This window comes from Pantherophis guttatus, chromosome 5, assembly GCF_059756535.1.
Source record: "Pantherophis guttatus breed Tessera chromosome 5, ASM5975653v1, whole genome shotgun sequence".
NCBI classification, from domain to species: domain Eukaryota; kingdom Metazoa; phylum Chordata; class Lepidosauria; order Squamata; family Colubridae; genus Pantherophis; species Pantherophis guttatus.
This window is the reverse complement of record NC_142067.1, coordinates 39701636-39728428: the sequence shown is the minus strand read 5'-3', so window position 1 is coordinate 39728428 and position 26793 is coordinate 39701636. Positions and strand designations below refer to the sequence as shown.

Below are 26793 nucleotides of genomic sequence, written 5' to 3'. Positions count from 1 at the left end.
CTAGCAGGCTCTTCTCTATCAAATGTGTTCATTTTTTTCTACAGCATCTGGAAAGTGAAAAATATAGCAGTTGTAGCAGCTCTAGCGACTAACAGCAACTATTGTACTACACAATTTCTGAAGATTCCATAGATTTCTTGCTGACAACAAAAGAGTATTAATTTCAGTCCTTTAGCCAGATGGTCACAGTTCATTGAACACAGATAACTTCAGAAGAAATGAGTTACCCTGAAATGTCTAAATGCGCATATACATGCTTGTGCCACTCTCACTATAATTGGTAACTCTTTAGAAGCAAGAAAACTTGCATTTTAAACAAAGCAGAAAAATCATGTATGGGCATGACTTTTAGAAATTCTTATAACCTTTCCCAGTAATGGCAAAAAGAAGTGCCTGAATATTATTTTATTTAACAAAGTAATATCTTGCAGCTATCTATATGTGTATACTGGGAATACAAGTTAGGCTGCATACACTTTATTCTAGGCCATGTAAACAGGAAGGAGGCAGACAATGGAGCTTGTTCCAGAATTCTGCTCAGCTTCGTCTACATAAGGATGTTTGAGGAATTTGTTATAAATCTTTATCTCTGCAATCCTTGATCTTATCTGGCCTCTTTTTTACCTTGACTTTTTGTTTGCCAGCTTCTCCTCACAGGTACTAAATCTGGTCCTGTTCTACTCAGTTTTTGGGGATTTATGGTGCTGATAGCCATGTAATAAATTCTTGTATAACTCATTACACAATATCTTTTTAAAAGTATGTTGAAGAATATTTAAAAGTATGTTAAAGAATATTTAAAAGTATGTTAAAGAATAAAAAGAAACAAAGAACAAAATAGAAAATAAAAAGGCCTACTATGCTGTCTCATAAGTGGCTGGTTTCGAGTGGGGGAGAAGAGTTTGGGTGGGGAGGGAGAAAGTTGTTCCTGGAATGTATGAGCGACGAATGCTGGTTGTATGTGCCAAGGCAGTGCTGGGTTCCTCCCGGTTCTGCCGAGCTGGTAGCGGTGATGATATGACATCACTGAACCGGTTCTGCCCCCCCGCCCCCGTTATTCTTAACCTTTTATTTGGCCCCACCCCCAATCTATTGCTGCCTCATGAGTCCCAGCTGATCGGCTAGAAGGAAAAAAAACTGTTTAAACTCTTGCCGCGGGGCTTCAAAGGGCAGCCTACAGCTGATCAGTGTTAAAAGGCAGTGTGGTGGTAGACCGGTGCCTGCAAAAATAAATGGGTAGACCAGTGCCTCCAAAAACAAATGGGTAGACCAGTGCCTCCAAAAACAAATGAGTAGACCAGTGCCTCCAAAAACAAATGAGTAGACAGGTGCCTGCAAAAACAAATGGGTAGACCAGTGCCTCCAAAAACAAATGAGTAGACCGGTGCCTGTAAAAACAAATGGGTAGACAGATGCCTGCAAAAATAAATGAGTAGACCAGTATAGCTCTGCAAGCAGTTAAAAGCCTGGTAGACCAGTACCTCTGCTAAATCCTAAAGAATTGTCACATGATCATCAAGCCACACCCACAAAATAAGCCATGCCCACAGTACCGGTAGTAAAAAAATTTAGAACCCACCCCTGTGCCAAGGGTATATACTTACAGCTACTTTAAGGCATTAAAAGTTAACCCAGCTGCCTAGTTAAGGCAATCAGCCACCCATATTGGGCAGCAGAAATACAGAAAGATGCTAGAGACAGAGGATCACTTTAGGGACAATGGAAAAGGCATGATTTTTTTATTACATGCAGAATAATAATATAGAAGTTTTGTATTTTACCATAAAACCCTCATTGATAGAAAATATAAAATGGTTGATGATATGGTGCTGCATTATGGGCTCCTCAAGTTAGATGGCCCTCAACATGGCCACTCACTCTCATCATGTGTAACCTCTAAGAGGACAGGAAGCCACAATCTGGAAGGAGCATGATGAAAGACTGATCTCAGATCAGCAAGGCGATACACTGCTCCCTTACTTATTCAACCTATGTGCTTAATCTGTAGTGAGGGCAGCTGGAGTGGAAGAAGATGAGTGTGTTTTTAAATTGGATGAAGAAGCATCAGCTTTGTTGATGACACCACGCTGAAAATGCAAATCATCTGCAAGGTTTAGTATATAAAGGAGTACAATGAAAAAATGATTAAATATAAAGAAAAGGGAACTAATGGTAACAGATACAATTAACAGTCTTAAAAATGAAATGAAAATATCAAAAACATCAAAATAGCTTCTGCTTTTTAAGACCACCTATCAACAATAAAGGAACCAGAAATCAAATATTTTACAAACTAGCATTTGGTAGGGGAGCAATGAAAACCTTAGAAAAGGTATTCAAATGCTATGATGTGTCCCTACTGAGAATTTTCTCAGTAATGATTTCTCTTCTGACATCTATGGAAGTGAAAGTTGGACTTTGAAGAAACAAGTCAGAAAGAGTACTGACATTTCTGAACTTTTGTGTTGAAGAAGATTCCTGAAAATACTATATGGATAGCCAAGAAAACAAAAGGCACAAGTGACCAGGCTTAATTTTAGAGACCTTATGTAAAAACCCATCTTCCTTGATAAGTCCATAATATTGGGAAAGATGAAAGAAAGAAGCAGCAAGATGAATGGACTCAGTTACAATAGTGAAGAATATACTGACACATTTTAAGCACATAATCAACCATATAATCCAGTGTTTGGGTGGAAGGCACTGATGGTGACAAATATTGAATTCTGTTATGCCTAACAATTTATCTGACCACATTATGTGCTGCATCAGGCCTCATGATGATGAATAAGGCTCAGGGTTTGTAGTCATATATAAGACCACTACACAATCCATTTAACTATAGTACACATTTGACTGTTTGCAAGAATAACTGTATAAGACATTTATTGATTCCTTCTATTTTAGGAGAGAAATACTTCAAAACAGTTTAAAAATGGAAAAAAAAGGACTAAATCACAGAAATAGATCGAAATAGTTTTCCAAAGTGCTTTAAAAAGTATGCATAAATCAGCTCACCATCCTCGTAAAACTTTAAATGAGCGTGGCATGAATGATGTAAAATCAGCAGCTTCTGTTGTAAAATCAATACATGATCCCTGGAAGTGTATATCATCAAAAGCTTTGATCTGTAAAGAAGCAAAACACTGGAATAAAAAATTAATGTTTAAGAATCAGCTAGAAAACAAACTATGTAATGGAAGAACTTTTGTCAGGCACTACTCCATCAATTCTTTTTTATGTAAGCTGCTGAGTTTCTGGATTGTGACAGGATAGAAATATGGTTAATAAATAATAAATTGTTCATATATGATTCTGCCGAAAAGGTTGTTACAAGTACACACACGTTGACATAATAGTCTGCATGTTACTATTTAATTAGTAAGATGCAGAAATTATTGTATATTATTGCTAACTAAGGTTAAGGTATTCCACATATGACTCAGAACATATTGCTTTCCAGGAAGTTATTTGTCAGCAACATACAAATCTAGCCTAAAAACTGACAGAATGTGCAAGACTTATTGTTGGTAATACAGCACTTCTGGGTGTTTGACAAATGAAAATTCTCATGTTTCATCCATACTGGCAAGAACATCAAACAAACAAATATTTTTCAACTATCTCATCCTCTCACAAATTTAGAAGGTAGTGGAATTTGTTTTAAATTTCCATCCAGAAAAGACAATTCCTATATAAAAGAAACTAAGAAATTCAAGGATGGTTTCTTTTCAAACATTCTTAAAATGTATCTATGGACTATGAACCTGCCTAATAGCCTTGAATATTTTAAATGTCCTTCCACACTGTGGGGAAGAAACTCTATAACTAAAAAGAGAAAATTATTAATAAAACATAACATTTTAAAAACTTATTTTAGACAGGAAATCTCCAAAATTATAATGAACAAAATGTTTAATATTTGAAATATTTTGCATGTGAATCCAATTGTTCAAATCTCATGAGAAATGCCCAATCTATTCTAATCATACTGAAAACATTCTGAGTTTGAAGCAGTCCTGTTTTGAGTTTGAAACCCTTCTGTATGGTTAAAATTGCAACAAACCTATTTGTTTAAACTGTTTTGAACTTGAAACAGGGTATTTGAAACTTGACACATTTCAACATTGAATTTTTCGCATACCACTTTCCAATATTAATAATTTTTCCCTAACTTGTGGTTAGGAAAAAAAATAACAGCAGAATATAGCAACATGTTGTACCATGTTGTACCACAAAAGTATGACATATATGTTAGATATGCCAAGACTTTAGATTTCAGGTATAGTTATATAATAAACTCAGATCCTACAATTTTCAAATGGCTTTAAATCATAGTTTGGCTTGAGTATGGCCTACAGATAAACCTACAGAAATTCCTTTAACAAGATTACAGCTGTTCAGTTTATGTTCTACAATCCAGCAATAAATTGCTCCAGGCATGGTAGTAACAAATTGTTCTAAGACTATATCTTCAAATGTACCTTGAAAAGTCTGTATTTCCAGAGACAGCCACTTCCTGGCAAGCTCTCTGATCCAGTTCAAGGGGTGACCTTCCACTAATTTGAACCTATATTATCCTTGAAACAGTTGTCAATAGGCTCCAGCATGGACGTTCAATGGTTGTTGCATTTCAGCCCATATTAATTTATGGTCAGCATATGTCTAGGGTGGAACACTGTTACATTGTGGCTTACAAAATGGCTGCAATGGCATTTACTCACTCTTCTCAGAAGTTCAAACCAAAATTTTTGAAAATAACATTCAAAATACAACATTTAACCAAGGAAGTAAACTAAATTAATAGAAGCTGCTCTTTCCTGCTCTTGTACCAGCAGTCTAAGTAAGTCTTTCAGCCTCAGCTGTGAGCATATAAGCAATTCCTTGCTTGACTAGTCTCTATTCCCTTCCTTACCTTCAGCACACTCTTATTCTGCTGCGGTTTATACTCACAGGTTGACCACAATGAACAAAACCTCATTTCAAAAACTTACCCAGTGTATGGGTTGATGATCTCCCAATGGTTCCTGTAAAAAGAAAATACATGAATCATATACACAAAAATATGTTATTAAAGAAAAATACGAAACACATAGAGAAAATAATTCAAGAAGATCTAGTTTGAAGGTTTTCCTGGTGAGCTAAGCTTTGTGAAAATTCTCCAAGTACTGAGGAATAGCTGAAGTTGATTTATAGATTTAAACAATGACCTGAAAGCACTTTGAAATATAGTTATGGTAGCTAGGATAAATGACAAATTGAATATGCACTTTATAACTGACTGTATTTCAATTTCCTATTCAAATGGCTTTCTTTCAATAAAATATAGGTTCATATACATATATCCTTGGTTATAATTTTATATATTGTGTTCTATTTCAAATAACACTTTTTGTATGAAATATGTCACAAAATTGTTTTTTCTTCTCTGAAATGTTTTCATAGTAGCTAATTAATTGTGTATTTATTGATGATGCTAGGAAGCAATCATAAAAATCCTAACAGATTTACAGGAATATATTGTAAATATATTTAAAAGAATAGGAAACTATAATTTCATGCATGATACGAAGAGTTTTTATTAACTCTTTAACTGTCTTAACTCTTCAGGTATTAATTGTTATAAAATATTTATTTTATTTATTCATAAATATTATTAAAAATAACTTCCAGTTTATTGCATATCTTTTTTCATAAATTTTGTTAGCTTACCAATTTAATGGGGCGAATTGACATTATAGTTTCACTAGTGCCACCCCAGTCCAAAAAACACTTATATTTTCCTTTCTCCAATATATATTGTTCTCCACAGAAATACTTCTGTTGATAAGCAACCCACCTAGATATAACATACAACAGACATTTTAAGATAAATCAAATATATATTAATAATCTGGAAAACACTCTAAAAGAACCCTGAAATTTTCATCTATTGAACTTTCACATTTTTTTTTAAAAAGTATTATATGCACCTTATTAAATCTTTGACCAGGTTGCCTCTAAAAGTTTCTTGCTATACCCTTATTTCATATTGAAAAAGGGATGGCTGATCCATCCCAATTCTGGTTCTCTAGGCATAAATCCCAGCGTTTTAGGCTGGAAAGTTTGAAAATACAACCCAGAAATGGCAATAACAAATCAATTGCTTAGTGTAATGTTGCCAAGAGAACAATACTGTATAACATGTCCATATAGTTACCAAGAACCAAGGTACATTTGAAAAGCAATTACTGAAATATAACATATACCATACATGGTGTTTCTATGACATATAAAGTATTTCCAGATTCAATGATGTTACAAGCATAAAAAGTTAAAACAGAACCAAGAACTTGTATCAAACCACAATACTGAATTCTTAGTTTCCAAGCGTTACATTTCAGAATAATGGGTTAATTGTTTGACAAACATTTCAATGTCATTTATGAAGTATGTAATACTTTATATTGTGGCTAAATGTTTTAAATGATTTATGTTTGTATTACTTAATTGTTCTTTGACCATAGCTAAGCCCAGTCAGCTAAGCCTTGTCTAAGTTAAGCAGGGATGGACATGTGCAGTACCTATATAGGAGGCAAAGCCCAACCACATCCTAAGTAATCAATTTAGATTAGAATGGGAAGTTGAAGGTTAGAATGGGGAGTTGAAAAATATTCCTGCAGAAGATAACAAACCACTGCATAGTTATATCTCTATGGTCACTGGAAGTCAATCTTAACCCAAGGGTGACTGTACTTTTAATTACTTATACCTTTTTAATTAATTTATTTATGGAGTTAAGACTGAAAAGAAATGATAAAATAGGAAAATCAGGCATTTCATGCTGCACAAACATGTGAAATTCAACTTACACTCCACTTTTCACATTAACTGATCTTGTCACTAGGCCAAACCCTGCCCATTCCAAATCAGGAATTTCTTGATTTACAACATTCAATACTTTTCCATTTTCCTCATCAGTTTCGAAAAGTGTTACTTCAGATTCCATAAAATTCTGCAATTTAAAAATTAAATTAGGAACATCTATTACTACTAAAACCATCTTTCTGTTTGTAACCTTCAATTAGCCCAAACAGTGCCTAATAATGCAACAATTTTTGAATCAAGGTACTTCACATCTGCTAACTTAAAGAATGCTAAAAAATCTAGCACCCATCGCTCCTGGGGAATTGAAATTTCAAGGATCTTCAGGCCAGTTGGATTCGCAAATTTGTGGCTGCTGCTGTGATCACTGCAGTCACATGACTGTGTTTTCCAATACTCCCCTCCAGTTTTCCACAAGCAAAAGCAATGGGGAAGCTGCCAGGAAGTTGAAAGACACTCCTGCTCCCACTGTTTGTTTTTTTTTGTCCACCCATAGCCATTCTGTTTATCTGTTTAAGTAAGTAAATATCTCTGAAAGGATGACCCAGAAGATCATGGGTTATGTAGTACATCCACAAAATTCTTCAGCTAATAAATATAGAGATATTTTCTTCAAATTATTTGATTTGTTCTGGCCAAAATACTGGCATACATCAATTCAGTGCGCATATAATACAATTCATTATTACAATGTCTAGACCCATCCAAAGCTAATATAAATTCATCTATTTAGACAAAGTTATAATAAACAAATAACTACAATTATTTATAGCTGAACAGTGAAAATTTAATAGTGCTGCTTTTCTAAATAGGGTACATTTTAACCTGTTTTCTTTTGTCATAGAACTTAAATAAAAATACTCTGAAATTTCCCCCTACTTTCCTCTTCTTAAAATGTTTAAATACAGTGGTGCTTCAAGGTTTGTAAACCCATTTGAATTTTCAATATACAGAAATATAATCTAAAACATGATCTTTTCTCTACACATGCCCTAAAACTAGATAGAGAATCCAAATAAACAAATGAGACAAAAACATTATACCTTGTTCATTTATACATTAAGAAAAATGATTCAAAGATACTTATTTGTGCATGGCCAAAATTGTGAACTTCGAGGATTATTAGTTCATTTGAAGGGAAGATTAGAATTAGGTGTTTAAATCAATGGGATGATTATGAGATGTGAATATAGGAGTATTGTGCCTTATTTAAAGAACAGAGTTCTGGGTCTTCACAATCAAATTCTGATGTTCACAAGTATATGGAAGTGTCTTTTGGCTTAAACAAAGGAGATTTCTAAAGATCTGCAGAAAACAGTTGTTGATGCTTACTAGGATGGAAAAGGTTATGAAACTTTCCAAAGAGTTTGGACTTTTTCTCCAAAGTATCATGGTTTGGGCCAGCTTCACTGCTTCCAAACCAGGATGGTTTGCCTTCATTGATTAAACTATGAATTCTGAATTGTACCAGAAAATTCTACAGAAAAATGTCAGAGTATCCGTGAAGTTCAAGAGAAAGTAGGTCATGCAGTAAGACCCCAAATACATTTATTCAACTAAGTAGAAGAAAGTTAATGTTTTAGAATGGCCAGTCAAAGTCCTTACTTATGGGGAATTCATGCAAAGGAAACCCACTAATACCCCTGAGTTAAAGCTGGTGAATTCAGAGATATTGAAAAATGAGTAAAAATTCTTCCAAGTCAATGTGCAGGTTTGTTTTGGGAAATGTTTAGTTTTAATTATTGCTTCCCACAGTGACTATACCAGTTACTGAAAGCAAAGGTTTGCATACTTTTGTCACACTGAAATATATATTTGGATTATTTTCCTTAATAAATAACTGAACAGTAAGTAAAATTTTGACTCATTTGTCATTTGTTTCCTTTATAGGAATCCATTAATCAGAACTTTTATATGGAATTTTAAATATAAATATTACATTTTAAGTGATTTATTTAAAGATGTGCAAGTAGATTTATGCACAAATAAGTATAATGATGAGATTGCAACATTTTATTATTACACAAATAACTGCATTTACAACTCTGCATTTATAAGGGCTTAATCCAGGTATCTGGGAAATTCTTAGTAGGTTAGGTTTAGAATGTGAATTCTTTATGCTTTGTAAGAAAAATCAGAGTGTCAATTTATCTCCAAAAAGAACTTTGGAGCACAATATACTGCACAAATAACTAATTTCTCTAAGGTATGTATCATGCATTTAACTATATTTTTCCTGAATGTTCTGCTGATTCTGTAACCAGAATATTCAAAAATTGATTAATGAAGAAACGACTTTCATTTCTGCATGAATTTCTACTTTACAGGTAAATGCTATGTGACTTTCCATGTCTGCAACCTAATCAAGAAAACTAGAAATATGCACACACTCACACTTCGACAGTGGTCATGAGCCTGATGTATAATTGAATGCACATTCATACCATCTGGCATTCAAGGGACCAGTATATTTAAACAGCGAAAATGCCAATTACAGTTTGTACCTGAATGTGTGCATTACTGAAATATTTATAAATTGGAGGTACGCCTCATTTGAATGCCCCGTTTTACATATCATGTTACCAATATATACAATGTGATTTAACTACCTTTTTGCAAATCAACTTCCTTGTATCAGAAGCTTAGAATATAAATTCATTTAGTACTAACTCAATTAATCATTTTTCAGTACTAGTTACATTTTTAAAAAATATCATAAATGTTTCACTGCAGAGATACATGAACATGTTTAAATTCTAGAATCAGGACTCATTTTGTTTCAAGACAAAATATCTTTTAAATGCAGCTGCTGAATTTTTGGTCTCTTAAAGGAACAGACTGCGGTCAATCTCGGGGAGAAACACTATCTGCAATTGATAGATAATTGTGGAGCTTTATATGGATATATAGCAGTAAAGAGTAATGGATTGGTGGTGGGGTACTGGTTAGGAATGCACACTGGAATTGAAATTTGGTCCCTAAAGTGTGTTTAAAATACGGTGCCAACAAAGTAAAAGTCATTTTTTGCAAACAATAAGGAACATAATATATTTTCCACTTAGACTATCCCACAAGTGCAGATTTGATTTTATTTCGATCAACCAAGTGTTGATCCATGATTTGTGCCACGAATTGACTGACTGGCTTCTTGCCTGAGCCTGATGTCACAGGCTGAGAAAGCGTGACTGGCCCAAAGTCACCAAATCTGTTTTCACGCCTGAGATGGGACTAGAACTCACAATGTCTTCTATCCTGGTGTCTTAACCACTATACTCTAACAACAAAACAATGCAAAAACTCTTGGCAGACTATTTTCTCTTTCTTTATTATGTGAATTGTTTTAATGGATGCTTTACAGGTTAAACATTATGGTCTTCAAGCTTCCATAAACATTTATCAGATGTACTGTATGTAAAAAAAATGTTACCTTGGATACAATCAAATATAATGAGCAAAAATAGAGAAAGAAGATATGCTTTGCAAAGTCAATCCTATGAACTTTAAAGTATTTTTTCACTTCCTCAATCTCACTGAATTGACATTTATTTATTTATTTAAAGTATAGCATATCGTACATGGAACTGAATTGACAATAACAGCTCTTAATTTACTAATACATGTTCAATTCCAATTAAACGAAGAAATAAAATGTTGAAAGAATATTGCCTTAAAGAACAAATTAAGTACTTACAGCTTGCAAAAATCTAACAGAAAGCAAAACACTGCTGACTCCACCCCATGATTGCCAGTGTTCATATTCTCCCTCCTCTAACAAGTATTGCCGGCCTTTATATCGTTCCTTGTCGTAAGCAACCCATCTACAATGTTGATAACACAAATTTTGACAAAGTTAGAGAATGAATGACTACTACAAATGTATTGATAATCATTAAAGCATATAATTTGGCACTCCTCCTCTACGGCATTAATTTAGTAGCTTCAGTTACAAGAGGCAAAACAAATGATTCTCTATTCTCTTTGCCCTATCCTTAATCCAAGCAATTCAGAATAACCCACAGCAGTCTATCCTATTAGAATTTCACTGCAATATTATGAGATATGTTAGACATACCCACAATTTACCTGTTGACAAATCAATTCTACCTTTGGCAAGGTAAGTCTGGGGCTGGAGCAGTTGGCTAATGTTTTGAAAAAAAACTACTTCCCTTCATGTTAAATAGCAAGGAAAGAATTTGCTGAATGATTTTGAATTTTCCCTGGGAGACTTTTTATGGTCAGAAGTAACCTTGATAGGCTATGATTGCACACTATCTGATCTCAAACAATGGGCCTTGATTTAGAGTTAAAGCAAATTTATCAGTTCTACCTAGAAACATCTTGAGTCATTCTGCATATCTTCTCCAATCAGCCAGAGACCTTAGCTACATAACAATTCCAAAATTTACAGGGGTTTAATGTTGGCTATATTCAACAGATATTAATGAAGGGAATTATTTAAGATCCCTTTTGTACCGAGACTGCCCATGCGATGGAAGAATAGTTGAACAGTTGGACTGATAAGAGTGTGAGGAAGTAGTGTTGAAACTGTTGTCTGCTCATTTCAATAGTTGCTGTAGTCATGCAAACATCTTCTCTCAGGCAATTGTTCATTACTCCAGTACTCAGAGGCATTCAAGCTGGTGTTCCAACTATCTGGATAATTGTGCCACACCCTTGTGTTTTCAAGGACATGCTGACATCCAGAGGCAGACTCACCCCACCTAATCTTTTGAATGCTAAGACAGAGTGAGAAGAGGCTAGGTATAATAGGAAAGGTGATAGCAAATGACATAAGATAAGGAAGTGGAATAGACAGGTCTTGAGACTGGCAGCTATTACAAGTAGATAAGAACATTTTCATTGAATTGCCAGGGCTACAAGTTATTGTGATCAGCATATTCTGGTGGGAGTCCTATCTGGAGCTTGAAGCTTTTCCTGGAACTCAGCAACAACTAAAAGAGGAGCAACCACCTCATCCCAACAAGTACAAGAACATTTGGAAAAAAGCAACAGTTATATTCTGTGTTTCTCCAAAAAGAAGGCCGGGTCTTATTTTCTTTTGACCCCCCAAAAAATGGCTGGGCCTACTTTTTGAAGGGTTCTAATTATTGACTCACCTCGTGGCTGTGGCACCGACAGCCCCACCTGGCCTCAGTTTTGCCTTCAGATGCCTGCTGGAAGGCATCTGCAGTTGATAACAGAGCTCTGGATCAATCTGGAACTCTGTTAATGGCTGCAGACCCCTTCCGGAAAGCCCTCTGCAGTCAGCAGGCATCTGAAGGCAAAACTGAGGCCAGGGCGATGCGTGTGAGTGGTGGCAAGCAGCCGCAGAAGAAGGCGAGGCAGGTGTCAGGGTATGCAGGCAGGTGTCGGGGTATGCGAGGCCTGGTAAGTAGGGCAGCCTCACCATTCCCCCCAGTTTATCCCTGCCCCTGGGGTGGGCAGAGTACTAATTAGGGCTTAATTTGATCGCATGCACTCAAAAACAGGATAGGGCTTCTTTTTAAGATGGGTCGTCTTTTTGGAGAAACACGTTATTACCTTAAAGACTTTAAGACTTTAGTTCAAACTGAGTATTAACAGAATAATTATTAAAGGATTGAATATCAAAGACATAGTTATGTGGCAAAGTCACCTTGTAAAGTCATAGAAATGTGGAGTTGACCCAAAGCAATAACCTACTGTTGGGGAAGGTATGTGTTGCAATAAAGCATGTGTATAGATTTGCTAGGCTGTGCTAAGTCCTGTCCTTAGAGAGCAAAGAACCCTCACATGGAATAAATTATTTTGTATTATCCTCTATACACAGATGCTTGCCAGGAATTATCTGCATTTTTCACTGAACATCCTGGTCACCCTGACTTGTTTTATCTCGTTACTATCAGAGCAATCTGATTTTATTTCTTTGTCTACAGTAAGTATTACTCTGTAGTTTGTACAGTACACTGTAGTGTATTTTCTAATCCTTCTTGGATATTTTAGAACAACTGTTTTTTCTTTCAGCCTAATTGTGATTTTCTTATCTTATTTGTTGATTTATGACCAAAGAAAAAGTGATTGATTGATATCTGTTTGAGCTATTTTCTACTAATTTTTTAAAACAGCAAAAAACAGTTCCCAGGTTTGCTATGTACATGACATATCTTTATTAAAAGATGCTTTAGAGCACTCTCTAAACAAACATAGAGAGATATATTCATCAGCAACAAATGAGCAAGAAAATAATCAAGTAAAACTGCATATAAAATAGAGTTAATTTATAATATTTGGTTATTAAGCTGACTGGCTCTCTCTCTCTGTACATGTGTGTATATGAGTGCATAACCAGAAACCATTGTAAAGCATCTTTTAATAAAGACATGTCATTTACATAGCAAAACCTTGGAACCATTTTTTTGCTGTTTTGAAAAATGTGAAGACATATTCCCAGCTCAGGCAGCTTTATGACATGAGAGTGACATATGTAAATTATTCCCATTACACTCCACAAAAGAGGAATAAATTAAGGGACAATAAACCAAGGAACAGTAGACTGATTTATAGTCATAACTTACATGAAGTTACCTTTGGCCACATCCTATATTTTATCTTCCTTTTGTCAATCCAGATAAGATAAACATACTATTAATACAAAATATCCAGTTTTAAACAGTTTTAAAGCCCCTCTTGTACATTCTCCAAGCTCCTAAGATTTGTTTGATGAGAATTAAAGAGTTGGGGTTTTTTTAAATGATGATACTTGCACTTAGCTTTTTCATTGAAAACTATCAACTAATACATTTATAAAAGCTTCTGATTAGCAAGTTAAGATACTTCTAGTTAACTGGTGTGGGCTTTTATCTGTTTTAATGAAATATTGTTCTTTTTTACTGATTTAGTTTCTAGTGGACAGATATTTACATATTTAAATATTCTTAATAGTTGTTAATAACAAAATCAAACTTACATTCCACCAATGACATGTATTGATCCAATTCCCTGGAAAGTATCAGAATTTTCAAGAAGTACTGGAATGCAATCAGTATTCTCAGAAAGTTTTTTACACCACCCTCCAAAGTGTGGTCTTTCATATATTATCATCTACAAAAAATGGGAAAATTGATCCTTTAAAATACATTTCTAATCCTCTGTTTATTTGGTAGATTGAAGAAAGGTTTAATTATAAAAAATGAAAGATTTATATGATTTGAAGAAACTGCAAAGCCTGATCAGCAGCTTCCACTGAGCATTCCATACTTATGATTTCAATCAGAGTTTCTTAAGAGACATTCCATTGGAAGAAGGGAAACAAGAGAATTTTTGTTGGAATACTTCCCTCTGCAGAGCTGCCCCCTAAAAAAAAAAAAAAAAAAAGCAAGAAAAGGGGATGGAGAAAATGTATTCCTGTTGCTGTTCTTTACTAGTTATTCTGGATTTATATGATTGATAAAGAAAGCATAATTGAAATCAATGACAACTTTATTTTTTGATTTTCTTAAATGTCTGAAGGGAAAGTATGAATGGAATAGTAAGATTGGTTTAGTCAACACATATCTACTATAATTTGCACTTCTAAAATAAATCTTTAAAAATTAGTGGTAAAGAATACCAACTTGTTTTCTTTTACATGAATAAATTTCTCTTCCTAAAAGGATACTGTGCTTACCATAGTATTCATAGGCACCTGCACCTTTAGGCCACCCTAAAATACAAAATAAAATAAGAAATATGAATATATACTTCCATATTAATACATAATATATAATGTTAATATACTATAATATTTATTATATATATTTATTATATGAGATACCTTATCAATCAATCAATCAATCTATCTATCAATGAGTCATTATTTACATTTTTTCTCTTCACTTTTACTGTGTTTTAGGAAACTTGATTGATTTCATGAATAAAAAAGCTTCATCAACATCATGGCCAACTAAATTAATTTGTTCTGTAATAAAGGGCAGATATGCCTAGGAATTTTTTTCTTTTACTTTCTAATTCATAGCACCAACAAGAAACTTTAGAGTTACTAAATACTAAATATTAAATATTTATAAGGGTTGAGGCAGTTGAAGTGTGTATATGCCATTTCTAGACCAGATATGACTGTTATATACAGTAAGCATACAACTACTTATTTTCAAGGCAACAAATTACTGTACCTATTAATTTGGATGGATAGTCCTCTACATCTTTGTCCTAGAAGTAGGCAACCAACAACCATGTGTGGCTTCAGTTTTGTTTGCAGTAACAATTTCAATTTAGTCAAGTTGTACCTGAGATTTTTTACTCAAATCAAGATAAACTGAGCTAAACTGGTTAGGTATCAGGGAGGTCTATATTTTATTACTAATTTTTCCCATGGAATTGGTACTTTTTAAGAATCATGAATGCAAAATTTGTAATGACACAATATTGTTTTCTTGATATTTTTAGGGAGGGAGGAAACTGAAAGTGGCAAAATATATTCATACAAGTTGTAAGGAAATATATTAGTAGCAATCCAAAATAATTTTGTAGATATAAATTTCTATTATAGAAAATAACTTCTGAGCACCTCCTGGGAATGTCTATAGAGACATGGATTCATCTACAATAATAAGAGTATCAAGCCACGACAACTTTTTCAATCTTGATTTAACAGATAGCACTTAGCATCCTATAACTAAAGGTGATAATGACATTTATTTTTTCTTCAATATTTCTGAAGTAATATATTCTAAGTCAAACATAATTCCCTTTGTCAAGTTACCAGAAGTCTGATTTTAACAGACACAGATTCTTCATCAAAAGGTTAATAGTTTATTTTTGAACTCATAATAATATGACAAAATAAATATGAATTTTCAAGCATGGACACATTCAGATTTAGATTCAAAATGACTGTAGCAAATTAAATTGATTATAGGCATTAATAAGTCCTTACCATTTTCAATGGTCGGAAAGATTTTACAACAGTGGCTGAAAGTTTACATGGGCTTTGATTTTCTTCCAATACTGTTTTTTCTCCTTTGTAATCAGTATCTGAATAAGCAAGCCATCTATTAAAATGAAGAATTAGCCTATTAACATGATAATTAATGTGCAACTTTATTCATGTATCTTGGATTAGCACACATTATTGAAGGAGCATATGGTTTTTCAAAATATGGTATTTCATTTTGCTATCATAGATTATAGTCACATTACACAAGTAGACAACATTTTTGAATGCATGGGTACATTTGGAATTTTAAAAAGTACGAAAGTTTTAAAAATTGGCAATCATGGTAGGTTTTGCTAGCATCCATTTATTTATTTATTTTTATTTATTTATTTTTAAATTTGTATACCGCCCTTCTCCCTGAGGACTCAGGGCGGTGAACAGCCAAGTAAAAGCATAAACTACAAACATTAAAATACAATTAAAAAGATATATATAAATTTGGCCCCATGATTAAAAACAATAACAAACAATTAAAAACATTTTTAAAAGTGTTAAGCCAGCCCGGCTTGCTGGAAAAAGAAGGTTTTAAGGGCACGGCGGAAGGCACCGAGATCTTGGATTCTCCTTATCTCTGGGGGCAACTGATTCCAGAGGGTAAGTGCCCCCACAGAGAAGGCCCTCCCCCTGGGGGGTCACCAGCCTACATTGTTTGGCTGATGGCACCCCGAGGAGGCCCTCTCTGTGGGAGTGCACAGGTCGATGGGAGGCCATTGGTAGCAGCAGGCGGTCTCGAAGATAACTAGGTCCTATGCCATGGAGCGCTTTAAAGGTGATAACCAACACCTTGAAGCGCACCCGGAAGACCACTGGGAGCCAGTGCAGCTCACGCAGGAGCAAACTAAAAAGTTGGTTTTAGTTGCTCTCTTCCTCCCCAAATGCTTTCTATCATCTGGGTTTACTTTTTGCCTTTTTCTTTGCATGTGAACGTATTTCCAAAGAACAATTATGAAATCCTTATGGGACAATCTTTAAATAATAATAGCCTGATAGATTCTGATTTTTGTTTTTTAATTAGTAGAACCTAAAAAGAAGAAATACCAAAGGGTATAACTTCCTCTATTCAGAGTATCTATTATTTAAAAAGATACTAGAACATGGGTACAATTGAGTTACAACTGGAAATGATAACATAAAATTTGAGATCATTGCAAAAGAAAACAGAAAATTTTCAGATTCAAAATAATGAAATAAATATTTCACCTTTTTCCTGCAATATTACTTGTTATACATACAACTCTCAGAGGCATATACTACATATAAGAAAAGTGCTAACATTAAAACTTAATTTCAGTCAAACTTTTCATTTTATAGTATTTTGATAACTTCAGAAAAAGTCTAGGAAAGCTTTTATTTGATAAATAGAACTGTTAATTTTATGATAATTTTTCTTTGAAGACGTAGCAAGATAACAATTATTTTGGTTACTTTTTGGCATGATGAACAAATAGCTATTGTTTATATAAGTAAAATAAATATTTACTCACACTCCTGCTTTCACAGAGATGATAGGATTTTCAACTTCCAATTCATCTACATTGGCTATGCCAGCCTGAATGCAGATTGGAAAATGACCTGTACTATTGTGTGAACAAACTTCAATTTCAGGAATACTACAATCCTGTAAAGCAAATTAAACCAGAATAAAACAAATCAGATAAGAAATATATATATGCGGACATTAGCCCTCTCTATGCTCCTGTCAGTTTTGCAGGAAGCATGGCTAAATGAGCTAAACCTTCTTTATTGCAAGATTACATGAACAGAACCTTAGAAGTCTGAAAGTATATTTCTCTCTTTATTAATATTGATTAAATGAGCATTAAAAACTTGCAAAAGTGAAATATTTTCATACATCCTCTTAAAATAGTTGACAAATTTAGAATATAATATATCTGGTTAGTTAAAGGTATCTTAGAAGTAGAATAAGCATACATCTAAGTACACACTTGTTTATAAATAGGATTGTATTTACAGATTTTAAGAACTTTTTTATGACAATAACTTTTCTAGACTGGAAACCATTTCATCATTGTTATTGTTATATCACTTGTTTTGTTTTCTTATTCTCAAGTAAGAAAAGAAAACAGTAGTTCTGTTTACTGTTAAGATAACTCCAAATTGCTAAATAATTTAAGTTGCTTGTAGCATTACATTTTAGTTATTATTGTGAATTTATTTATTTAAAGTCGATATGGTCATCTGAAGTTTCTCTTCAGCAGAAAGTTTTAGAGGCTGCCATATTTTAAGAACCAATTTATTTTTTGCAGAAATCTGGCACTTTAAAAAAGCAAAGGTAGCACTTTATGGTTATACTTTAATTCACAACTTTAAAAATAACCTTTTGGATTCTTTAGAGTTAATAAAGCTAGGCAAAAAAGGCATAATGAGAGTTGAATTTAAATGCCTGCAATTTGCTCTCACATTAAAATTTCAACATTAGCTACTCACTTCCCTCTTTTCAACAATATTTTTGCTATTTTTATGGCTCTATTTTGCTGTATTTTCAAAGATACCATTTGACCACATAAGCAGTACAATCTGTAGTCAAGTCTCATGTACATAATACGTACTAGTTTAGCATTCTTTAATTGTCAAACAGCAAACAAATGGTAATACAGTGGTATTTATAACTTTTGACCTCACTCTGCTATTATCATTGTAGTGCCACTCATGCACATTGTTAAAAGGTTGGTAAACATTTGGTTTGATAATAAGCAAAATAAAATATGATGAATAAAGCTTGATATAGAAAAGACAAATCTGGGGCGCAGAAATAATTACAAGAGTTATCAAAAGTATAAGAAAAATAGCTGAATCTTTGATAATTTCAACTTTAATGCTCTGGGAAGAGAAAGAAATAATAAAACATTGAGGAAAGATAAAGTAGAGTGACAGGGAAATATATATAAGGATACCCATTTGGTAGCTACTCGTAGCATCTGATTTTCACAAGAATTGAAGTATTCATTATAATTGCTATACCTTCATTATATGCCTGATGGAACCAATTGTGACATTTCCTTGAGCTTTCTCTCTGTGAAGATTCAAGATGTCAGTCAGCATCTTTTCTCCTTCTTCTAGAACATATTTCTGACCTTGAAATGTTGGTTTCTCATATAAAATCCAGCTACATTAATGAATATATCAATATAAATATGCCACTCACATTGCAAGCACAGCACCAATACTAATAAGGATCCATGTTTATCATGATAATTATCTGCAGCCTTTCACATGTGTAGAATGAGCATACATACACACTGATGTATAATATGAACAATTGTTTTTTCCAGCAAGAGATTTACATTGCACACTGCTGCAAGAAAAACATCTGCCACCTAGCTACATTATTTTCATTTGTTAAACATATATGTCTTATTTTTAAAGATTTTAAAAATTAATATGGAAAAAAATATTGAAAGCCAGTCTTTTTGTTTGTTTGTTTGTTTCATATGGATGATTAATTTCCCCAACAGACCATTTTCAAATACTACTTTAGTCTGTCATTCAGAATGGGCAGGAGAATATATATTATTTTTCTAATGTTAGAATAAGATAGGTTGACAACAACGATCACAAAAAAATAATTTCACTCTAACATAGTTTTAGGGATATAATAGAAATAAACATTTAGTTCTTATCACTTAAAGATTTTTCTGTACTTTGTTTACTTCCCAACATTGCTTGGAAAGCTTACATAATTATATATTATGAAAATTACTGCAAGGATGTTTATACTTGTCATTTGACTTTGCACCAGTGACTCTTTCTTCCTAATCCACCTCGTATGTTCGTGGCAAAACTGGAGGCAGGATCATTATGCATGCTGCCTTGAATTGTACAAAATAAAGGTGGGATATAAAACTATAAACTAAATATAAATAATATTTATTTATAAAACAATAAATAAATATTATATATTTCTTGATATCACAATTATTATATACTGTCTGGAAATTAAACTTTTTCTTGCACATTAAACCATAATATTTCTAGATCTATATGTATATTAATTGAGGTGTTATGTCTCTAGTCTTATTCCTAATAAAATATACTTTCTATGTTTTCTGTTTTTTTGATATGGATATATTCTTTAATTACCGACAAATATAGATTTTTGGAAAGTATACATTTACAGTACTTGAGTCGCCATGGGCGAATAAGCTGCAATATAAATTAAATAAATAAATAAAATAAATAAATAAATACTTGCTTATCTTGTATTTCAGCCTTCTTAAAGCTCTGACAAAATATTCAAACTAAGAAAAATGCAAAGTATTACTTACTGTTAAATATTATATGGCAAAATTACAGTGAATAAACTTTGCATAGTGTGTTGTCTTTTTTTTATGTCCACATATATCTATTATCAACATTGTCATGATATTAGTGAAATGTGATTCCTGCTATAAGATACGTTTTTCTTACCATCCTCTAACAACTCTGATTGATGCTTCTTTTGAAAACACCCAGATGGTAGCATCTACCACATCACGATAAATTTCTAGTTTATTTGTGTTCCCATGGAAATCACAAATAAGCATCTGCAATGACATGCAATAATGCAATAATGTAAAGCAAATTTTGTACATTCATTTTATATTCCTCTTATATCAATTATACTGTGTTTTTGGTGCAAACATAACATTTGCATGACATAATTACTAAGCTAGTTTTGATGACTTGAATTTTATGGGTCTAGCCCACCAGGCTGGCTTATCTAGGTCATAAAATGAAACCATCACAAGAATACCTACCAACCTCCTTCTTGCATTTCATTGTTGTAGCAGATAACTATGTTAGTATATCAAAGAAAACAGACTTCCTTTCCATACTCGTCCCTCATTTATTCCTCACTTTTGAAAAAAGTTTATGACAAAGCAGACAATACTGACAATTTTATTGTCTTATATAAAATCACACTCACTTTTCCTGGTCTTGGATTGCATTTGAGTATGTCCCTATCAACAGGACACTATAATCAGAAAAAAAGAAATAATTTTAATACTACAATAAGCCAAGAAAATATATTTTAAACAACATGTTATGAAGCAAATCTTAGCACTTTTAAGTAAATGTGTATAAGTATGCTAACAAACAATTTCTGAAAACCTTAAAAACATAAGTTAAACTTGTAGAAAAATACATTTTGCGACTTCATTCAAAACTATCAGCAGAGTATTCTGAGTCAGTTCTTACAATTCCTATTAAAATATAAAAGGCTGTGTACAATGCTACTTTTCTCATATTATTCATCAGAAGAAGATATGGACTATTATGTTTTAAGCAGATTTGGAAATGTGAACATACATGCTCATTTATCAAACATTATTGCAAGAAACAGAACTATTATACTCAGTCTGCCTGATATCAAAGTGATGGTGGTACTTCAGCTAAGAATGTTCACTCTTCACACTTATAACTCATTTATGAAATAACTTTTCCTCATATCCCACCTAAAATCCCAGGAGAAAAAATAGTAAAGAGAAAAGTATTTTTCAATTCAAATTCTGCTAAAAAAGTGTGCTCTCTTTCATTTCATCTGCCTAGTATATTGTATATTGTACAATATATATAGTGTATATTGGATACAGTACATTGAAAGACTATCATATTATGTACTAAATTCTCACAGTAAATTAAGCAGAATCAAGAGATTCAGAATTTCATTTATATGGAAAATCTATCTCCATAATATATTTAGCCTAAAGATGTGTGTACAGAAGAAATGAAATGAATAGATTAGGTTCCTACTGTGTATAAATTTAGTGAAAAAAATTACCTTTTGACAGGTTACCAATTTAAGCAGCTTTGTAGATTTAGATGGAGGATCAGCTGGCAATATTCTGCTTCCAAGCGTACTTCCTTTTTCAACTAAATAACTTAAGCCAGGCAGATTTTCAGAATATGTATCCTTTAAAAAAGGCTTCATGCCAGGGTCAGGTTTTTGAATAAAATGAACTGCAAACGTTGAACTCAAAGATGAAGTCTCTTCTGAATGAAGTACTTCCTTAGAAATAAATTGTTTAGAAAAGTCTTTTGGGAATTCAGTATTTTTATTGTCTTGCCAAATATTGGAAATAGATGTTTCATTTTCTTCCTCTTGATTTTTTCCTTCATAAAGTTTGTCTTCTTGTTCATTTTCATTACACTGATTACTAGACTTCAACTTTTCAGATACTGATTGCAAAAGTGATAAGATAGACAAAGATTGGTTTTCTCTTGGTGATCCACTATAGTCATTTCTTGGTGAGATATCAGTGGAAGGCAAGTCCTCTTGGGAACCATCATCTTCATATATAGGAGACAAAGAAAAGGGGTAAATCCTGTATCGCTTTGCTTCCACAGTCATGAAAGATTCTGAACAAGTATCACCCAGCATCTCATTCAACTGCTTGCTTTTGTCATAAGAAGGAAAGAGGTCCTCTTTGAATCTGGATGTTTCATACATCTTATGCTTGTTATCTAAGGATAAATCAGGATGGGATAAGGTACTCATTATTTCTTCTCCTGAAAAAGAATAGCTTTCATCTTGAAGACTGTCTTTATACAAAATATTAAAGGAAGAATTGTGTTCCCAGTCTTCTGGTGTAGGAAAGTCAAAACAATTTGGGGATTTGTTTTCATTTTCATTGTCAACATGCAAATAATATTCCTTAAGTACATTATCTGCTATTAAACATGGGTCCTCGTTTACTACTTCTCTATGGACAAAACCAATGTTTGATGAGTTGTTCAACAGAGATGATTCAGATATACTAAAAAGGGCATTGAATTTAGTATCTTGTTGTATTATATCTTCATTTTCCATTTTGCTACTGTCCCATTCACTATTTATTTCATTATATTTTTCATGTGGTTCCTTTCTTTCAGCAGTAATAGCTTTGCTTTTTATTATCTCATTTTTGGGGAAATCATTATGTCCAGGTGAACATAAGTAAGTAAGTTTATCTTTATCAGAAATTTGATATTTATCAGAAAAGCTACCATATGTATTAATGTTTGAGTTAAAGGGTAGCACATTTTTTGTTAAAACTGAGCATGCTGACAATTGCTTATAGGTCATAACAGCCTCTCCTTTTACGAAATTACATTGATTCTCACATGTCCAGCTACTAGTGATATCACCAACAATTGCCGTATTTGTTGCACAATTATCATCTTTATTGTATTTGGCATTATTTATTTTGTCAGGGCTGGAATTTAGTTTAGTTATGTCATCATACCATTCTTCACAAACTGTTTGGCCTAAACACACATTCTTCGGTATAATTTCTCCAGAAACCTCTTTACTCTCTTCTTTGAAGTTAAAAGGAACGGAGACATTTGTTACATCCTCAACAGTTATCTTCTGCTCTTCAACTGTGGATACTGGACTTAGGTTTAACGGTATTTCAATTATTTCAGGAAGCTTAGTTGATAATTCTGTTTCAGTTATAGGTATCTCTGATATTTCAGTGTAGCACATATTTGTATTTTGAGAAAAATCCTTCCTTAAATGTTCCTCATAGGGCACAACTGCTGGATTTTGTATGGCTGTTTTAATAACATTGTCAGTTATTTCTTTTGGTTTTACTATTACTGAATTGTGTAAATCAGTTTTATCAGTGATGTTCAATGGTTCTTTTTCATTCTGAGTATCATCGTCAAATTTAAGTCCAGAGAACTTAATATAACTCACATTACAGGGCTTTAATGAAGAGTTCCTTGACTGTATTTTTTTAGATTCTGACAGCATTTTTCTATTTGTATGATGTTTTTGAAAGTTGGGACTTTCATTATACTTAGTGTCATTATTTTGGCAGATGCAAACTGTTTGTTTTGATCTAATTTCTTCTATTGCTAAATGAAGAACTTCATCTACTATTTCATCAGCCTTTTTAAACAACAGTGTTAAGTTTTGAGATTTAATTTGCAGTTGCTTTCCTGTTTCAACATTTTTCAACGGTTCCTTAAAAAACTGGTTGTTTGATTTAGGAAATAAAGCAGCAATTGCTTGTTTATCCATTCTAGTAGCAATTTTTGAAGGTGTAGCCACAAGGCAATTAGAATTCTGCTCTGAGGGAGTTGTATGAATTTCTTTGCTCTGCTGGGTAGTAAGAGGCATTTCTGATGCTATCTTTGAAGAATCTATGGTATCCATGTAATAAGTAACTGAGGCCATTAATGGAGGTGAATAAGTAACATCTGATATTGATTCAGAAGATAGACTACTTAATTTATTTTTAGATGACAATTTTACAGTATCTTCTTCAGAATTTATAGGAAGAGAATTGATTTTGTCAAAAACAGCCTCTACTGCTTCACAGACAGGAGAATGAAGGTCTGAAGTATCTTTAGAAGAACTTGTAGGAATAGCAGACTTGGGCACATGTACATTGTCAGATGTAAAATCAGGAAAGGTCTCTTTTATGAGAATGGATTCAGAATCCATTGAATAAGAACTAGTCAAATATTTTGTTTCATTTGAATGTGGCAAAATCTTTTTTCCAGAGTTATCTCTGTCAATAGTATCAGGGATAATATGGGATTTAAAGTTATTTCCAGATTCCAGAAAAAAATGTGACTTTAAGACAGTTTTAGAGTTTTCAGACACAGAATCAGAGAAGCATATTTCACTAAAGTCTGTCTCTGCAGAATTTGCTGCAGTGGTGACTTTTGCGGACAGCAACATATTTTCCTTTTCATCAGGCAAAAAATGTGAACCCTTCAAAAAATCCTGATCTTCGGAATGAGATACAGATTTAGCCGTAGTATCCAAATGAATGCTATCTTCAAATATGTTAGCATTACTGATCAATGCAGGTAAGACAGAGCAAGAATTATCTGGTGGCGAGTTAGTTTTTTCAGGTTTCACAGGTAGAGAACTGTGGGTCAAGCACTCATTTTCAGAAGAAATAATAGACAGACAAGAGAGTTCTTTATTTTCAGGAGGCTTGACATGATTTCTTATGCTACTGAGCATTGAATTGCTTGTTTTCTCAGAAATAATTGGAGTTTTAATTGCATCAATTTTTATAGTTTTAAGAGATGACATTTCTGTGTTCTTTACATGTCTTGTGTTTTCCAGTTCAAAGAGCTTATTTTGTTTCTCAAGCGGAGATGAACAAATATTTAAGCTGGTTAACGGTTGGATCAGAGTTTTATTTTCATCTCTCTTGGCAGGATGAGAGTCATTTTCAGCTTCAAAACTTTGTGGAACATCATCTGCATCTGTTTTAAAGGAGTTGACATGTGTATATTCAGTATCTAACAAAGAAATGCTGGCTTTATTTTCCTCTGTACCATTAGACAAAACTGTATCAAGTTCCACAACAGATATTCCAGCATTCTCCTCAACCACTTTACTAGCCCCAATATTAGCTATTATGGAGAGCCTGGAATTATTTTGTAAATCTCTAAGTAATAATGGCTCAGTGTTTTCTTTACTCTCTAGACCACTCTTGCTGCATAAGTGCGACCCAGACCTGTTTTCTGTGGAAAGGGCTGACATTCCTGATTTGAAAACTAATGATTCTTCTGTAACTGCTGGTTTATGGGGAAGCAATTGAGAATGATTTTGAGTCATCATATCTGTATTTAATTCTTCATTACTGTTTGTTCCATTATTTACTTGATCACCAGAGTTATAGCTATTCATGTACAATGATGGATTAACTGATTCTAATTTGAACTGATTGTCAGTCCAAGAATATTTATCTTCTAACAATTGACGATCATTATTAGTTGACTCTACTTTGGGGTAAGATGAAAACTCATTTTGTATTGCCTCTTTTGTTTCTGTGTTAGAAAAAACACATAAATATGTTTCTTTTTTAAAACAAACAGTGGTAGCATTGTTTGACTGTAGCTGCATATGTATTTCTTCAAATGCTTTTCTCTTTTCATCTAATTTACTGTTTTCTGAATTGATTCTTGCAGAATCTATATTTTGGTAGCTAAAACTGACCTGATTTGGCAGCAAAGCTGGTGGCTCTAACAAAAGCTTCTTAGTAGTTTCTGATTTGTCTGAAAGTGATACACATTTTGCAGACTCAAGTTCTTCTGTGCAGTTTTTGATAGTTTCAATTTCTCTCAAAGTGGTAATTTTGTTCTTTAGTTCATTGTGCTCACAATCACCATGAACATCTTCCTTCTGATTCATTTCGGATAAAAGCATGTTTTCTTGTGAATATTGTTTGTCATCTTTAGTTTCAGGTTTTCCATTCTGCAGTAACGATTCTGGTTCTTTTGTAGTTTCTGTGCTTAAAGTATTTATGATTTCCTCTTTTTTGCTTTCCACAAGACAATTGCTAATACTGGTTCTGGTTACTGTTTCTTGTTCCAAGTCTGCTTGTTTCTTAAGCAACTGCTTAATTCTTGCAGAACCTCGGTAGGTTGCATAAGTAACTGCATGTGCGGGGGGTTCACTTTCTGTTTTTCTGGAATAGAAACATTGTTAATGGCATATTAGCAAATGTTTTTAGCCACATACAATTATAAATATATCTACTACTTAAATAGTTAACCTATATTATATAGAGAGGGTATGGTATTAAAAGTGTAAATTGTGCAATTCATTTAATAGTTATCTACATAATAGTTGTAGAATTACTGAAAAAGAACAATTTTCAGACTATTAAGGTCAAATCCCTGATCTAAAGAAGATTCCTCTTGCAATATATATTTTTGTGTATGAGAAATTTTTGCCTTACACCCAGTGGTAGGATTCAGCCAGTTCGCACCACTTCGGGAGAACCGGTTGTTAACTTTCTGAGCAGTTTGGCAAACTGGTTGTTGGAAGAAATCATTAGGGCAGAGAACCGGTTGTTAAATTACTTGAATCCCATCACTGCTTATACCCCCACAAGAGAAGCGGCAAAATACCACTTTAAAACTGGGATAACTAAGGATGACTTTTGGTTGTCTAGAGTGAATGCCGGATATGAGGCAAAAGCAATGCCATGGGAAAATGG

The 26793-nt window shown here is 33.3% G+C and overlaps 1 protein-coding gene across 3 annotated transcripts in view; it reads right to left on the bottom strand.

Moving 5' to 3' along the window:
* CRYBG3 (crystallin beta-gamma domain containing 3) overlaps positions 1-26793 on the bottom strand; it is a 66114-nt gene that overhangs the window by 15360 nt on the left and 23961 nt on the right. For 2 of the 3 annotated variants that reach the window (XM_034413734.3, XM_087894954.1), the window contains exons 4-16: positions 21621-26259; positions 20766-20813; positions 20267-20382; positions 18821-18965; positions 17323-17456; positions 15779-15893; positions 14510-14545; positions 13811-13944; positions 10556-10682; positions 6852-6994; positions 5713-5839; positions 4995-5027; positions 3019-3128 (exon numbers count right to left, since the gene is read on the bottom strand). In XM_034413734.3, the coding sequence (XP_034269625.2) occupies positions 3019-3128; positions 4995-5027; positions 5713-5839; positions 6852-6994; positions 10556-10682; positions 13811-13944; positions 14510-14545; positions 15779-15893; positions 17323-17456; positions 18821-18965; positions 20267-20382; positions 20766-20813; positions 21621-26259 (5907 nt within the window). Of the gene's footprint in view, positions 1-3018; positions 3129-4994; positions 5028-5712; positions 5840-6851; positions 6995-10555; positions 10683-13810; positions 13945-13980; positions 14197-14509; positions 14546-15778; positions 15894-17322; positions 17457-18820; positions 18966-20266; positions 20383-20765; positions 20814-21620; positions 26260-26793 lie in introns of those variants that run through there. The other variant, XM_087894955.1, reaches the window with a different exon arrangement.